We start from the raw sequence: 16045 nt of genomic DNA, 5'->3' as shown, positions 1-16045 counted from the left end.
AAAAGTGAATCTTGGCATTCTGTTGAAGACACTCATGAAAGAGCAGCTGTTACAAGGTCTTAGGTTTGTATTATCATATGAAGTCCAAAATGAATGATGCTTTATAAATACTGTGATTTGGATTGTAGGGGAGGCTAAGAAAGCCATTTCCTTCATTGCTGCAAGTTGGAGTATTTTTGAATTAAGCAGTTTACCTGAATCTCCATTCAAATCCTTTGCTGCTAACTGGACATGCCATTAACAGCCTTTGTGTATACTGCATTAGAAAGCTTAACTTGCCTGTTCAGCTCATTTTTCTTTTCTGATTTTATTAATGTTACAAGAGCAGTATGTTTGGCATTGGTGACCTGAGCAGAGAAACCAGTGCAGGGCAGTATGTTAGCTGTGAATGAAGTCAGCTTACCTTGCTTGTTGTGTTTGCAGATAAGTAATGAAAAGATAGCTGATTTTTTACAATTTTAAGTAGTTATTTTGAGTTATTTTGAGTTATTTTGGTGGGTATCTTGACAAAATAGTATGTCAAGCAAGAACAACTTGAACTCTGTGTGAGCAGGACTTTGTGGTGAGCACCAGTACAACTTTTCTTAATTCAGTACTAGGCATATTTTAACTTTGTGAAAGGGAGGGGTTATTGCCTCATGATTTCACAGGCCTTCTTGCCTAGAGGGTATGTGTTCACAAAATAAAGTAATCTGGTTATAGGTCTTTTAGGAGGTTACAACATGATTTATTATCAGATATTTTGAACAGCTGTAGATACAGAAAGAGGGAAGAGGAAGTTGCACGAATAGTGCATGACTTTAAGTAGTTTTATTTCTTTACTGCAGTGATATTTAAAAGGGGAGGTACAAATTGCATGGCACTGTGTACACATCAGGGTGCTTCAGCTGATTCACTATTTTAGTTGTTAGAGCAGTGTTTAAAATTGCTGTGAGAGGCTGTTTCTTCCTTCATGCTAACCTTTGATAAAGCAAATTCAGTTTGACTACGGCCCAGTTACATGACTGAAAGAATTATTGGCTGACTGTATGGAGTACAAATTTATACAGACTTCTGAAAATGGGCATGGAGTGTGAATAGATCATCTTATCTGACAGAGGGAAAAGTATTCTATGTATATTCAGAAGAAAATCCCAAGCAAGAAAATCCATTTCCTCAAAACACCTTTAATCAAAATATATCTTGACAGCAGTGTAATAGCAGACTTTTGGGCTGTCTGCCAGGAAATGTGGTGTTCTGCTTCTGCAGCCACAATCAGTCAATTCACTTCCCTAGGAGAAAGGGTTTCTGAGAGCAGGTTTTCTTCTGTTCATTAGCTTTATTAAGTAGTATGTGATATTCAGCAAGGTTTTGGGGGAACTGCTGCTTTTGTCTGTCATGTTCAGTGTGGGTTTTGAAAGGAGGAAGAGGCTCTGAATGAGTCTTCCTTCTTTCAGACCCCTTTCACTGTTCAGTGGTCACATAGCAGAAGTTCTTTTGGCAAGTATAAGTTTGGTTCTTCCTCCCCCTCTGTAAAAGCTGTAAGTAATGAATATTAAAGTATACTAAGCTTATGCAAATCACCTGTCAGATTATTTGCTATTATCAATGCACTTATTGCAAAGCTTGATAATGAAATGGATGTGTTGTTTGCCAGTCTCATGTCAGTAATCCTTGCTGAAATCTGTGGATTTCTGCTGTCTCATGTAATAGCGCTGTAAAGTGTGTGGGGAGGGCGTTGGTGCACACTGCCATACATTAATAGTGGTATTGAAGTGTTAAGAGTCTTGCAGCAGATGTGGATGTAACAGCAACAAGTTGAGTAAAAAAGCATTTTTTTCTTTTCTTCCTTTATACTTGCAGGTGTTGGGAGGGTCTTTTCTGTCATGCTGATCCTCATTCGCTTCCTGTGTGGTTGCCTAGCTTGTTATGTGTGTTATGAAGACTTCTTCAGCAGCAGTGTAAAACTGTTCTTTCACAGGGAAGATTTTGACCAGACAACTGGCATGACATATTAAAAAAACAGGAAAAAAAAACCCCAAGCCAAAATCAAAAACACAAAGCAAAGTGGGAAAATGGATGGATCAGTTTTCCTTACCCGATGGCCAATGGGCCTTTCTACAAGTACAGTGGTTGAGATGCAGAAAAAATGTAGGAAAGAGTTGTTTGGGAGTGGCTGTTGAATCCCATGGCTTTCATGAAATAAATTGCATAAAATTGCAGTCAAATATTTCTCTTCAATTCCCCAGGATATGTTTTTTGTGCTGTTTTACAGGGCCTTATTTACTGCACAGAGGAAGATTCTAACTTTTAGAACGGTAATGAAATCACTGCTGACAAAGTTCAGTAAAAATTACTTGGACTTTGCTTAGAGTCATTCAGATTTATAAGAAATGAAAACTACTAATCACTTCTTTCTTTTTCTTTTTTTAAATGTTATTTTCATTTGGGCTTTATAAATCAGCTTGACTAGGGCATCTGTGTACTGTATATAAGTGGGATGCTTTCAGGTTGTTTTCAAAATGAAAGTATTGAGTTCACCTAGGTGCAGAACTTCTGTTGGGGAAGTGTGTATCAAAGATTAAATGAGAGCTGTATTCCAAGGGTAGATAACAACTGGTATGTGTTGATAAATCACCTGAAGGACTGAACTTTAGCCAATAAATCTAGATTTAATTTGCAACATGAAAGGGAGAAAATCAGGTCACTTCATCTTAGGGTCAAATTTTATTTAAAGGTGATTCATGTAATATATATATGTATACCTGGTCAAGAAGCCTTAAATATCAACTCTTGTAATATATTCAGCATTATTTTTTATGAAGTCAGTGATCTGTGGACTTGGATAAAAATCACTTCACTAGATAACTGCAGGAAAACTAACTGTTTTTTGAAAGAAATTGGTGACAGCTTAATAATTTTGCAAGACTCTTAATTTAGGGTTTCTCTGCTCATGCTGTTTAGCTGCAGAAATCCTTTGACAAGGGCATGTTACCCTACTTTTGCAGCTGAGTTGGAGAATGACGTTAGAAAGAGAGAACTGTCTATTAAGTGAAATTAGGAAACAGTGTGCTTTCTGCACTGCTTTGCTGGCTGCACAGAGTTACTGTGGAAAATCCCTTGCTGGGCAGAAATTTGGGCTACGAATCAGTTTAGTGTCAGGAGCAGGCTCTGTGACCAGCCCCATAGTTAGAGAAATGTTAAAGACATTTCAGCTCTTGAACAATGAAGTTCAGTGCCTGTGCAGAATTTTCCTTGGAGAGATGTGTAATTAAAATTTCTCTGGGAAATCTGCTTAGTTGTGGTCTCATCAGCTAATTATGAGACGGCAGAATGGTTGGCTAATTTCAAGTGATTTTTAGTAGTTATAGTCATAAAACTTAGGAAATCTGGCTTTTGTTCCCAGCTCTGACACTCACTTCCTGCTGTGACTACAGTCAAGTCACTGAGGTTGTCAGGGATGTGTCCTTTTCCAACCACAGCTCTGACAACTGAGGGTTTTTTGTCTCCAGCCTGCCTTGCGTGCGCATTGTGATCTGCTGACAGCACAGCTTCTGTGCTTTCTCCGTGGCAAATGTCAACAAAACAGAATTAAATCTCTATAGACTGCAAATTTAAACTGTTTCAGCTCTGCACCTGTAAACTTGTATGGCCTGAGACCCTGATTTATTCAGAAAATAAAGTTCTTGCTCTTAATCATCTGAGCCTGCTTCAGCAGAGGTATTTGTTCTGATAAAAGTGCTTGTGCAGTGAGACTGGAGCTGTACAGAGGTATTTACTCTTCATCATAAAATGTCATCAAACTCATCAACCTTCAGGTGCTCAGGCAGTGGCCCAAAAAGGGCATATAAAAAATTCAGTGATATCCTATCCTAGTCACTCAGTAATCTTTGTTTTATCTTTTAATAGCATTCAGCAAGTGGCATGCAGGTTAGCATTTATCACTGTCAGAAAGAAGACTGCAACTTGTTTTCTTTGCTCTTTGTGGTTTTTTCCTTGCTTTACATCTGTTTGATTTAGAGTAGGATTTTTTCAGGCTGTTAAGTCTGACTTTCCAAAGTGAGGGAGTCTGGCATTTTGTGAGTGCCAGACATTTTCTGAAATATAGAAGAGAGCTGTGTACGAAATCTTACTAAATTAGGTGCCTTTTTTCTTGCTTGCAAAACACTTTTATTTGTGGCATCTTCTGGATTGATTTAAAAATACTGTGTCACTAATGTCAGATATCCAAAATGCTTCTGCCACAAACACTCTTCTCTTTAAATTTTGTGTCAGCAGTTAACAGGTACATTTTTTTCATCTTCCTTTCATGCTTGTATTTATTTTCTTAAAGCTGTGAACAGTTTCTTGCATTTTACTTTTGGTATCCTGTGTATTTTTTTTCCATGCTTTCCTCTATCTACTTTTTGTCTCCCTGCTCCACTCTTATCTTTAAACAAGTTTTCACCCTGGAGCATGTGACTAGACCAGCCTTTCACTGCTTGTCATCTAAAGTTTATTCTCCTTCAAATCTTTTTGAAAAATCCCCTTTCCTTTCTTTGTCCCTTCATTATTCTGGACATCTTTCTTTCTAAAGCAGAATGTTTCTGTAGCAATGATACCACACGCAAACATTTGTATGTTTGAGTGGACTTTTTAATTATTCCTTTACTTTAAAATGACACCATCCTGGGTGTGAACATACCTAATGACCTGCGTTAGAGATATTAATGGATTAAAAAAATTAATGTGTGATTATACCAGCCATTTTTTATGTCAGTCATTGTGCTCACTGTTCACCTTCTGTAGTTAACTGATACAGAGGTATCATCTTCTGGACTTCTGTGAAGTGTCACATTTTATCTGACATGAACAAAGCTCTGAGCCTCATTCACAAGTGGAGCAACACAACTGCAAACGCAGTACTGGGATTGATAATGTTCCCTTTCTAGCAAAGGACACCACCAGTTGTCCTTGCACTTGGCAACAAAGAAAAAGGAGATTGTGTAAACTCTGCAAGTTGGTTCTAAGATTAGGAGTGTGTGATGCTGATGCTGGAATTCACTGATTTGCAGACAGCCATTGATTCCAATCAAGCAAGGGTTCCAAATTTAATTTCACTGGTTTATTTCATGTGTAAAAGCTTTTTGACTTTTTCTTTAGTAGTTTTCTTGGCCTGTAATCCAAAATACTGCTGTTTTGTTGTCTTCTGCCATCACCGGCTTCTCTGGGTCAGAACATCATTGCTAGGAAGGGTTCTGGTGAGTCATGTAGCCCCAGGAAAGGCTCAATTAAAGATAGACTTGAATGACCTAGATATAAGCCCTTGTGTTACAGATATTGCAACCTTTCCTCATGACTTATTTTGGTGTTTAATTATTGCTTTCTGCAACAATGGAATTTGTTTGCTTTCCAATACCCAGACATAAGTTTTCTTACCTGCAACTTAAGCCTGCTTACTTCTGTTCTTCTTTGGCCTTCAAAGCACCCATTTTCTCAATGGAACAGTCTTCTGTGTACCAGGAGATTTACTAGGATATCCCAAGTTTCCTCTCCTCCAGGCTAAATGACTCTAATTTGTTTGCTCTTTGCTTTTTAGATTGTTCAGCCTTGCGTTATATGTCATGTTTTCAGGATCTCTTGGGGCTCATGTTGCATTCCTCTGGGTGCTGTCCAGTTGCTTCACAGTGCTTCAGCTGTGGCTCCCACTCCTCCTCCAGCCTCCTCTGCACTGAAGGCCTTTTTCTCAGCAGGATGACGTGGATGATTCATGTCTAGCCTGTGATCTGCTATAGCCTTTGACATTTTTCTTCAAAATTCCTTTATGGGCTTTTAGTCTCTTTTTCTAGATGCAGTTTCTTTGTGCTGGATCTTTGTGTTCTGTGCATCTGGTTGGTCAGAAATTTTCTCTTACTTGGTGTTCTTGCAATCCCAGGGTGGTATCATCTGCAGGTTTAACACTTGGGTTGCACTTCCTCTTGAAGAATCAGATGATGAAAACACTGACCATTAGACCTTAAACAGGGCTTTAATTCCCAGGGACCTCACTCAGATCATCTGTTTTGGCAGGAAATTATTGATAAGTATTTCTGAGTATGCTTGCTTTTTTTTTTCCCATGAGTTTGCTTTCACTGTTGCACCATTGATGTATGAATTGGTGGTAATGGCAGAAAATCACATTTGAAATGGGACAAAATGTTAGTTCTTAGAGATAGAACTTATTTGGAAAAATACTGCTGTCTGGTCAGCTGTTTTTGGCTTTTCTCTGGTGAGAATCTTTTCAAAATCCAATTCCTCTGCATATTAGGATAGCTTGTATGTTTTGATCTTTTATATTTCTCAATAATCTGGTTTTTCAGGATTATCACAAGCATGGCTGTGAGGTTTTGTAAATTATTTATGTTTTTATCTCCATTTCTTTTTCTTCCTTTTTAAGTTTTGCAGGGCTTGAAGTTTGCATAGTAGCAAGTGTTCTCTATCCTTGAGACAGGAACACTTTTTTCTTTCATTTTTTCAGAATGAGTATACAACCTCAAAATTGAGATTTTGGGGTTTTTTTCCCATAGTTTTTGAAAATTTTCTGGACACAGCAGACTTTAATTTTATACAGCAATTTTCTTTACCCTTTGAAAACTGTTGCTTGATATCTGAATGTAATTTTCCACAGAATTTTACAAAACAGCAATTAATAAAGTCAACTTTCTTGATTACCTCTTATTTTATGTTCTAGGGTTTTGACCCACCGCATCAAAGCGACACAAGAACTATTTATATAGCAAATCGTTTTCCCCAGCATGGCCATTACGTTCCTCAGAAGTTTGCAGACAACAGAATCATATCATCCAAGGTAAGGAATCGATTTGTCACGGCAAAACCACTTGATATGTTACTTAAGAAGTTATGTGGCAGATGTGCACATCTGTATTATGTCTAGTGGTGCCTAATACAGTTCAAAATGAAACAAACTGAACTGCTTTGAGGGGAAAGCTGGGTTGCTTCATGTGTAGTTTGTCTTGTTCTCTCACACTTCTTTCCTCAAAACTCAAGGACAGAGCAATTAAGCAAGCAGGCTTTCTGAAGAAAAGTAGGTTTTCAACTAATGTTGCCCAAACTACTTAAAAGACAGGATGAAGCTGGTTATGAGGATTTTTAAAATAGCCAAATTGAAAGTCCGTAATCTGCATAAAATAAATCAGCAGTGGACTGCAGTTGCGGATTCCCTCCTGGTGTGTCCTTGGATTGAAATCAATAGAGCTGATGGTGGGGATGTGCCTTGTCGCTGTGGCGTTGGAGGGAATGTTACAGCTGCAGGAATTAATTTCTTTCCTCCTACCCGGGACACAAGCAGCCAAATGAGTCCAGCTGCCCCTGTCCCAGTTGGAGGAAAACATTGTAAACTTGGCCTGCAGAGGAAATGGAGTTGTAACTTTGCTTCCCTGCTAGCTGTACTTAAAACAGAAGGGATAAAAGAAAAGGAAGAAAATTTGGATACAGCAGTTCTGTGTGGGAGAAGAGCAAGGTCTGGGGGAGGGGATCTGGGGAATGAGAAGATTTAGGTTAGGAGAGTTCAGTGGGAGGAGAACTGAACTTCACTGAAAAATTCTGCATTGTGTTGTAATTATTTGTCTCTCTTCTTTTTTTTCCCTTCAGTATACAGTGTGGAATTTTGTTCCAAAAAACTTATTTGAGCAGTTCAGAAGAGTAGCCAATTTTTATTTTCTCATTATATTTTTGGTTCAGGTAAGTTGAATAATACTCAGGAAATTGCAATTTTTGTTGTGAATTCTGCCACTGTTTTTTGTTCTATGAATTTAACTTCTCTACCTATATATTTTGTCTATATAAAGGACACATTTCCACTTTCTCTAGGAAAAGAACTTAACTTTGAAAATAAATATGTCCCAATTTAGGTATTATTCTTAGGTTTTATCTTCATGAATACTAATGTATTTAAGTGTGCAGCTTCAAAGTCTATTGCACAGTCAGCACAGGGATTCAAATGTCTGCCTCAAATACAACTTTAAATCTCTTAAGGGACTAATGAAATTCCAGATGCACTTCTTGTTTTTGTGAGCATTGGTGATGTTTGAATATTTGTACATTGGTGGTTGTAAATCAACAGACTGTTGTGATTTCATTCTAAGATCCTCAAATTCAATTTGTTCAGATAAAATGAACACACAGATGCTACAGTTAAAATCAATAGTTTGCCAGTTTTGAAGACCTCAGTTACTGTTTTGTAGTTTATGTCAGAAATATGGCTGTGGCTTTTGTAGTAGACTGTATTTCTTTTAATTAAGGACACCCACAAGTAGATTAGGACAGTCTGTACATTTTCTATGATCTTTGCCTCTCCAGCTCTATAATGTACCTGAATTCTGTCGAGCTATTGCAGGCTTAGTAGGTGAAGGATAAGTGGGAGAAGGGCTCAGAGGAGAGAGAGTAACTTTTGAAAGACTAATTAATATCTGAGGCAGAGACAAGATTTTGGGGTAGACAAACTTTTCTTTCGTTATAAAATGGAATCATTTGAACATGTACAGCCTCACAGTGATTAACCAATATTTACAATGTATATCTGAAAAGGATGGCACCACATTTGACAAAGAAAGGGGATAGTGAAGAGTTCATAAAACTTGTCTGTGGTTGTGTAAGGTGTCAGTATCAGGGCCAGGTCTGCAGCTTTAAATCCATTTCCTCCTGTGTCCCTTTATCTTGTTCTTTCACTTTTATAAAGAAGGACATTTCTAGGCTGAAAATTCCTGTACTGGACAAAAGTCATACAGTTCTAACTTAGGCTAAAAAAATGTGTTGTCCATCACACCTTGCTAGTTAAGAATATTGGCTGTGTTATTCCTGTTGCAGTGTTTCATGCTGTTTAACGTATTGTAGCATGAGTAAGATGGGAATGTGCTGAAGATGGAACATAAATGTTATTAAAGTAACCACAGACAGCGTGGCTTTTATTTATTTTTTTAATGCAGATTTATCTCTTCAGTTCAATGTTGTGTCACAGTTGTTTCAAACTGTTGCCTTTCAGTAGTATCTAAGTGTGTTGTTCATGGACAAATAAGGATCTAAGGGCAGGAATTCTTCTCTGAGTGTAATTCTGTTCTCTCAATTTGTGTCAGGTGGATGCCCTCACGTGTATGGGAAATGTCTTGTCTGTGTGTCTGTGTTCTTGGAAGCAGAACAGCATTGGAGTAATTTTTGTTTATTTGTTAGAATAGAATTCTGTTTTTATTTAAATCCCTTTTGGAAGTTTATTAATATCTAATATTTTTTCTTTTTATGAGGCAAAGCTGCCCTTTAAAGCTGACCACCATGGTACCCTCCCTGTCCTATGAATCTCGTGTGGCCAAGATGCAGTCTGTCATTTCCACCTTTTCCACTGGGGATGGCAGAACTGGGGCAGGGTCTCATTGTGTGATTTCAACTTGAAGCACAGTCCAGTCCACGTTGTTCACTGCACATGTGCATGCCCAAAACAAGGTGACAGACTGCATTTTGGTGACACAAGATGTGTCATGGATATGTATCCTGTTGCGTGGCAGGCAGAGGACCATGGTGTCCTGGTGAAACATGACAATTCCACCAGCACAAAACCTGCTTCATTTTCATATATGAGCCTCTCTTCAGAAAGAATGAGAGAATATGGATGGCAGAAATGCCATGATTAATCCTATCCAGCCAAAAATCAGATGCTTTTGGTAGGGTTTTTCTTGGCCAAAATGCTGCTAAGCTGAAATTGTAGTGCTACAGTTAAAGAACACATGGTATTGCAGGCTAGGTCTCATTTTTATTGTGTTCTATAAATTGTCTGTTTCAGTGAAAAAAAAACAAAAAAAACCACTAAAAACCTCATGTGTGCATTGTAAAGTAGCATGATCTGTTTTCTCTGTGAGGTTCTTCCCCCATATAGAGTAAACTTCATGTATGACTTTGTTTTCTTCTTTAATGATTCCCAAAGCAATGCCATAAGTCTCAGGTAAAGTGGATCAAATCGGTGTCTGTGGTTTTGAGTAGTTCTTGTGTATATTTCCTTTACAGCACTTGACCATGTTGATTTTTTCCTGGAGCAGAGGAGAACCACTAACATCCCCCCACATACAGAACCTTAGTGTGTACACTGCACTTTTGGCATGTCAGAAATAATAGCACAAATTGTAAAAACTGCATGTTAACTTGGGGCAACAAGAAGGGTGCAGTCTAAAAAAAGTGCTAATATCTAAACAATTGGAAATTACTGTTCTTAACTTTATTTTCACTTCTAAAGTGGGTGATGTTGTACTCTACATTGCTGGTAAGCAGTAGATCATATAGAGTGTTGAAACAGCTTCATGAAATGTAGATTTCCTTCCTTTGTTAATATGCTTTTGAATTCATTGTTGTAGGATGAAATTATACCTTCCTTTTAGTAAGGACCCTTAAAATTGTCACATGCTTAACAAATGTGACTAAGGCTGTTCTATGCCCTAAAACATTTGTTTGCATCATTATTGATGTATTATTTAGTTGTCAGAAACCGAGTTTGGCTTGAGAAACTCTGCAGGAAATGCACTAAAAATAATCACAGATTATAATAAAGAGTTTGGAAAATAGTTGTCATCTTGCTTCATTTGTCTGGTTTTTTTTTGAAAGTGCAATTGTAAAATGAAAATTTGGACTAATTTTCATATTTTCTTTTCTTTTAGCTCATGATAGATACCCCTACCAGTCCTATTACCAGTGGATTGCCATTATTCTTTGTCATAACTGTGACAGCCATAAAACAGGTAAAGGGGAAAAATCTTGCAGCATGAAGTCCTACTGAAGTAAAGTTACTTAACAGAGTCTGACTAGGACAGTGCTTAGATTCTGAAAATACATGAAAATGGTGTAATTTTTAGAAGCTATTTTGGATTTAATATTTCTAGTTAGACGCCTGAGCTTCAGCATTTGGTTGGTTGTCAAGCACTCAGTGACTCACTGCAGTACCCTAAAATGGACAGTGGATGACTGTCAGGCAACATTTTTGTCTAAACATTACATGTCACTTGTTATCAGACCTTTTCTGAAAGCTCCTCACTTATTCCTTTGGCACACCTCGCTTCCTGTTAGAACCAGTCCTCCCACGTCACACCCTGAGAAAGGAGCTTGGGCAGAAGAAGCAGTGGTGCAGGATGTGTTTGTCAGTAGTTAGAAGGCAAATTTTGCCCCAGGGGGTATGTTTTATGGTGTAAAATGTATATTAAGTGTGGTCCTGGTCTTCTTTGGTTGCATAAAACATTTTGGAGTATTTCATAGCACTTGAAATAAGAAAAATCCTCTGACTAATAGAAATCTTGTTCAAGCACCATATTACACCCTACTGAGACCTAGAGCCTCTGAAATCAGAATGTAAAAATAAAAGAAAAAGAAAGGGAAAAAAGTCTGTTTTCTTATGCTTTTAAAGCAAGAGGAGAAAGAAACAAGCTTATAAATAAAGAAGTGATGTGGATAAAAATTATAATCTCTTCTGCAGGGAGGTAATTTTCAGGAACTGTCCTCTTCAAGGGGTTTGACAGTGCTGTTGGGAATAAATGCAGCCTTGCAATTGAAAAATAAGCAGGAGACTGTTTCAGAGCTGTAACTGGAATTTCAATTTGCCTTCTGTGCCAGAAAGACCCAAAGCCACCCAGAAATAGGGCGAAAGTAAAAATAGTTCTGCCTTTCAAGCAGATAGAAAGGTGTTTGGGACAGAGTGGTTCTTAATGCTGGAATAATATTTGGACTAATATTTCATCTTGTTGCTGTGCAATTTGTATCTGTAGAATGCCCTATTCCTATTCAATTGCAGTTGGTACCATCACCCCCCCCAAAAAAAATCACGTGTTCAAAAGCTGTAACCATAAGTAGGCAATGGATAATAAAACCATGTGAACTAAAAGAGATTATGAAATAGAGTTATATTAGATCACTTTTTCCAGAAAGTTGGACTCGTGTAAGTCTAAAATAGTCCAAAATAATCTTAACACCACCTTGCTTCCAGATCTCCAATGTTATATTGGGAAATTTAACTCTCTTATCAATTTCAAAGAACAGAGTTTCTATCAACTCTTCTGGAAGCTTCGAATCATTCATGACTTGCCAGGCATCAAGAGATTTTCTGTCAGTCTCAATATCTCTGCAAGAACTATTGGAACCACCTAAATTGATCTAATGGACTCTCATGTTTCTCCTACCTGCTGCAAAGGAGGCAAGCAATATTCACAAGCTGTTATCTTGAAAGGAAAATGAATTGTGCTAGTTCCAACAGGCTACCCTCAGACAAGGGAGGAAGTTGGAGTGCAGGGGGAAAAATCCCCAGTATTGTCTCAAAATCAGTTTCCATTTTCTCTAAACCAGATGTGAAATATAGGAAGAAGATTTTAAAGAAAGAACCCCCTTTTGAAAGCTGTGGGGTGCTGATTCTACACAAAGTTACATCAGAATAAATGTTAAACTATAATTTAGTATTCTCTCAAAAGATGAAGGGGAAAACAGAAGCATTACTCATATGAATGTTTGAGAAGCTTAGCAGTGGATGGAAAAAGTCCCCTGCCTTCCAGAAGACTGGTGAATGTATCACCCCTTGCAAACCACAGAACTCAGCCTTGTTTTAATCTCAGCCAAGGAGACAGAACTTTTTCTACTTGGAAGTGTAATTGCACCTAGGTCAGAAGAAGGACATACAACACTGCAAAGTGATGCAGCTCATGCTGTGTCATTTTGTCTGTCTTGTTAGCCAGAGCGCTTTCCTCCTTATGCCTCTGAAGATCTGTATGCAGTCCTCCAAGGAGTTCAAAATTAGCAAATAAATAAAAACAACACAAAAAGTTGGAAAAAAACCCAAACCAAAATACAACAAAATAAAGGTATTTCCTAAGGAACTTTAGGAAACAGTGCATTTTAATAAGTTCATAGGTATCTAGCTGATGGAACACAGATGTTTATTTGACTACCAGGTAAATTATAAACAACTACTTTGCAGGTTTTGATTAACTGTAGACCTAAACTGAGAATGAAAAACCTGGTAGTATAAAATGCGGATTTTTTTCTCAATTACATCAATTAAATCAAGTTACTTAAGCAGGATTTAAGAATATAATTTGAGGGATTCTAATCTTTAGTTTCTTTTCTTGCAAGTAGGCATCATTCCCTGTATTCCTCTTGCATCTTCCTTTTTCACTGTATTTTTCCAATGTTTTCAAGTGAGGATAAGGACCTCTGAAAAACGGCACAGTAGGTAAATTTGGGGGGAATTTGAACTGACCACACTAAGTTGGCTCTTAAGAATTCCCTGGTGTGAGGTGTCACCCTTGTGTTGGAGGCAGGAGGTGTCAGATGGAGAAAGCGCTGAAATCTGTACTTTCTAAAGAAGGTAAATTTCAGTTCTTTGCCAAATGCCCACGTTGCTCAGCTGTTCAGGTTCGTGAGACAAATGCCCCAAGGTTACTGGATGTTAGTTAAATCCTTGTTTTCTTCTGTCAGTCACCTTTAACAAGGAGCTGTAGGTATTGACTCTTGCTTTTTCATACTGCTTAGGAAGGATTCTTAAAAGAGTCCTTTAGGGACTTTAGGATTCTGATGTCCCAGTATCTCTCTGTATGGCTGCTATTACTGCACACTTCTTAATTGCTGATTTTGAAACATTTGGCATATAAATCTCTTCTCCACATTCCCCCTTTCTTTTCAAACACAGGTAGTGCAGTTGTGCTGTCCTTATTCATTTGTGCTAGTAAGAGTGGAGATAAGTGAAGATAGAACTACAAAACTACTTTAAACATGCAAAATTTGTGATATAACTTTTCCTACAAGCTCCAGTCAACCACAAAACTCTCTAAACTGCATCTACATTAGTACTGTTTGTACTATGACCTTCATGTAATGTCATGTAATTGTAGAATGAGCTGGGATTATGCCTACTGTTTCACACATCTGCTTTCTTCTGTCTGCAGACTTCCAAGGAAATGTTTTTAACTCTTTCACAGTTCTTATACCTACCAGAAAAGCATTTTAGGAAGTCTCTATTGCAGATTAGTTGCAGGAGTCTTACCAGGTTGTTACAGAAAGTTGAACTTCCTGTATGATTGATCCATTTCCTGTGCATGCTAGTGGGGCTTTCCAAGCAGTCCCTAGACTTGGGGATCAGAGATTATTATGCTGTTATGATCTAATGCTATTAGATTAAACAAGCTGTGAATTCATACTTTAGGAAAATAAGAGGGGAATAGTATACTTGGATTCACAGTCTTGCATGTTTGCACATGTGTGTGTACATGGGATAAAGGGTGCCTAAACAGGTGTGAAGTATCAAGTAAAGGAAAGCTGCTTAGTTTATCAATTAAAAGCTCATTTGTTACAGACTGTTCCATTAGGACTCAAAAAAGAGCAAAAATCTTCTCAGTCATCTTCTGTTGCTGGACAGAGCTGATGTGTCAACAGCGTGTCACACAGAATTAAATCTTGGGATTTTGTACTATGGGAGTAACTATAAGAAGTGCTATATGGTATGACTCGAGAAAGCAATTTCAGTCTCTTACTTCTAAAAAAAAAAAAAAAGGAATCCAGAAAGGAGCCTGAGGACTGACTGTTCCCAGTTTTGTGGTGTATTAATCCATATAGATCAAAGATTTATTGAGTGCTTGGTCATCTGATCTGCAGATAATGTCACTGCCTGTTTTTTCACCACTTCTGCTACTTTATTTGCCTTTACTTGTTTGTGTAGGTTTGTGACAAAATTAAGAGGTTCACAGGTTCTTGAGTAACAGCTGGAGCAGAAACTCAAGAGAAGTTAGTAACTGTATTCAGACAATGCAGGAAGTTGAACACATTTACTTAGTAGATTAAATTTAGTCTATTTTTTAAGTTTCATGCTTAAAAAGTAGATTTTTATGTGTTTTGCACAGGGCTATGAGGACTGGCTACGACATAAAGCAGACAATGAAGTCAACGGTGCTCCAGTTTATGTTGTTCGAAGTGGTGGCCTTGTGAAAACCAGATCTAAAAACATTTGGGTAAAGGACAAACTGAAAACTGTGTTTCTATTACACAGCTAAAACTCTCATTTTATTGCTAATCATTGTGGTTTGGTAACAATGCTGAAATCTGCCCTTTAAACCTCTTTGCACCTTTCTGATCTATGTTGACTTTGTTAGGTGGGGGACATTGTCAGAGTAGCCAAAGATGAGACTTTCCCTGTTGATCTGGTGCTCCTGTCGTCTGACCGAGTGGACGGTTCATGCCACGTTACCACTGCGAGTTTGGATGGAGAGACCAATCTTAAGGTCTGGGTTACTTCTGTACAATAGAATGCAGTTAATTTGTGGTGCTGTTTTTTGTTCAGCCTGTTGAAATACCTGTCCTGCTGCCTGGTAGTCCTGTATAACACAACGGGCACTGTTTTACAGACACACGTTGCAGTCCCAGAAACAGCAGTGCTGCAGTCTGTTGCCAACCTGGACAAACTGGTAGCTGTTATAGAATGTCAGCAGCCAGAAGCAGATCTATACAGGTATCATTTTATTAGTAAATATTTTGAAATTAAGTCAGAAGGAGGTGTTTAATGCTCAGAATGTTGCAGGCCTTGCAAGGATTAAAATAGCTTCAGACATCTGCTTGAATTTTAGGTTTTAATAATCAGCTTGTGTTTGTACATATGTACTTACTGACAGTTGCAAGTGACAAATTAAATTTGAGTACTTGAGTAGTAAATCAGACATTATGATATTTATCTTTTTTATTTTAATTATGTACATTTCAGTTATAATCAGAAAATTTGTTTTTAGATTTTAAAGAATTAAATGGCCTACAGTCTGATCAGGTTGAAGAAAGTTCTGTAAGGTTCTGCCAGGAGATTTCATTATTATATAGTATATGTTTCAGTCTCAGATAGTATATAGGAAATGGAATTGACTCATCTAATTCTAAGGATGTGTTGCTCATATTTATTTCACATATGCTCCAGAGATTTGAACTCCATTCTTCAGCAGCAAAACCTTATTAAAAATGGGGATATCCAAATTTTTGCTTTACCATCAGTGAGCAAGGTTGTAGACTCTGTAAAGCAGCATCATGGGTAGCAAAA

The 16045-nt window shown here is 37.7% G+C and overlaps 1 protein-coding gene across 11 annotated transcripts in view; it reads left to right on the top strand.

Annotated features, from left to right (window-relative positions):
• The window catches only part of ATP11B (ATPase phospholipid transporting 11B (putative)), a 65893-nt gene that overhangs the window by 8312 nt on the left and 41536 nt on the right, over positions 1-16045 (top strand). For all 11 annotated transcript variants that reach the window (XR_004498682.1, XM_033516678.1, XM_033516681.1 and 8 more), the window contains exons 2-7: positions 6689-6805; positions 7609-7698; positions 10653-10733; positions 14868-14975; positions 15117-15245; positions 15369-15472. Coding sequence is in view for 10 of the 11 variants with exons in the window: in XM_033516678.1 (XP_033372569.1) it covers positions 6689-6805; positions 7609-7698; positions 10653-10733; positions 14868-14975; positions 15117-15245; positions 15369-15472 (629 nt within the window). In the remaining variant the exon portion in view is untranslated. The remainder of the gene's footprint in view (positions 1-6688; positions 6806-7608; positions 7699-10652; positions 10734-14867; positions 14976-15116; positions 15246-15368; positions 15473-16045) is intronic.

This window comes from Parus major, chromosome 9 (assembly GCF_001522545.3).
Source record: "Parus major isolate Abel chromosome 9, Parus_major1.1, whole genome shotgun sequence".
Classification (NCBI taxonomy): Eukaryota; Metazoa; Chordata; class Aves; order Passeriformes; family Paridae; genus Parus; species Parus major.
Note: the sequence above shows the minus strand (reverse complement) of the source record. Positions and strands in the feature narration are given on the sequence as shown.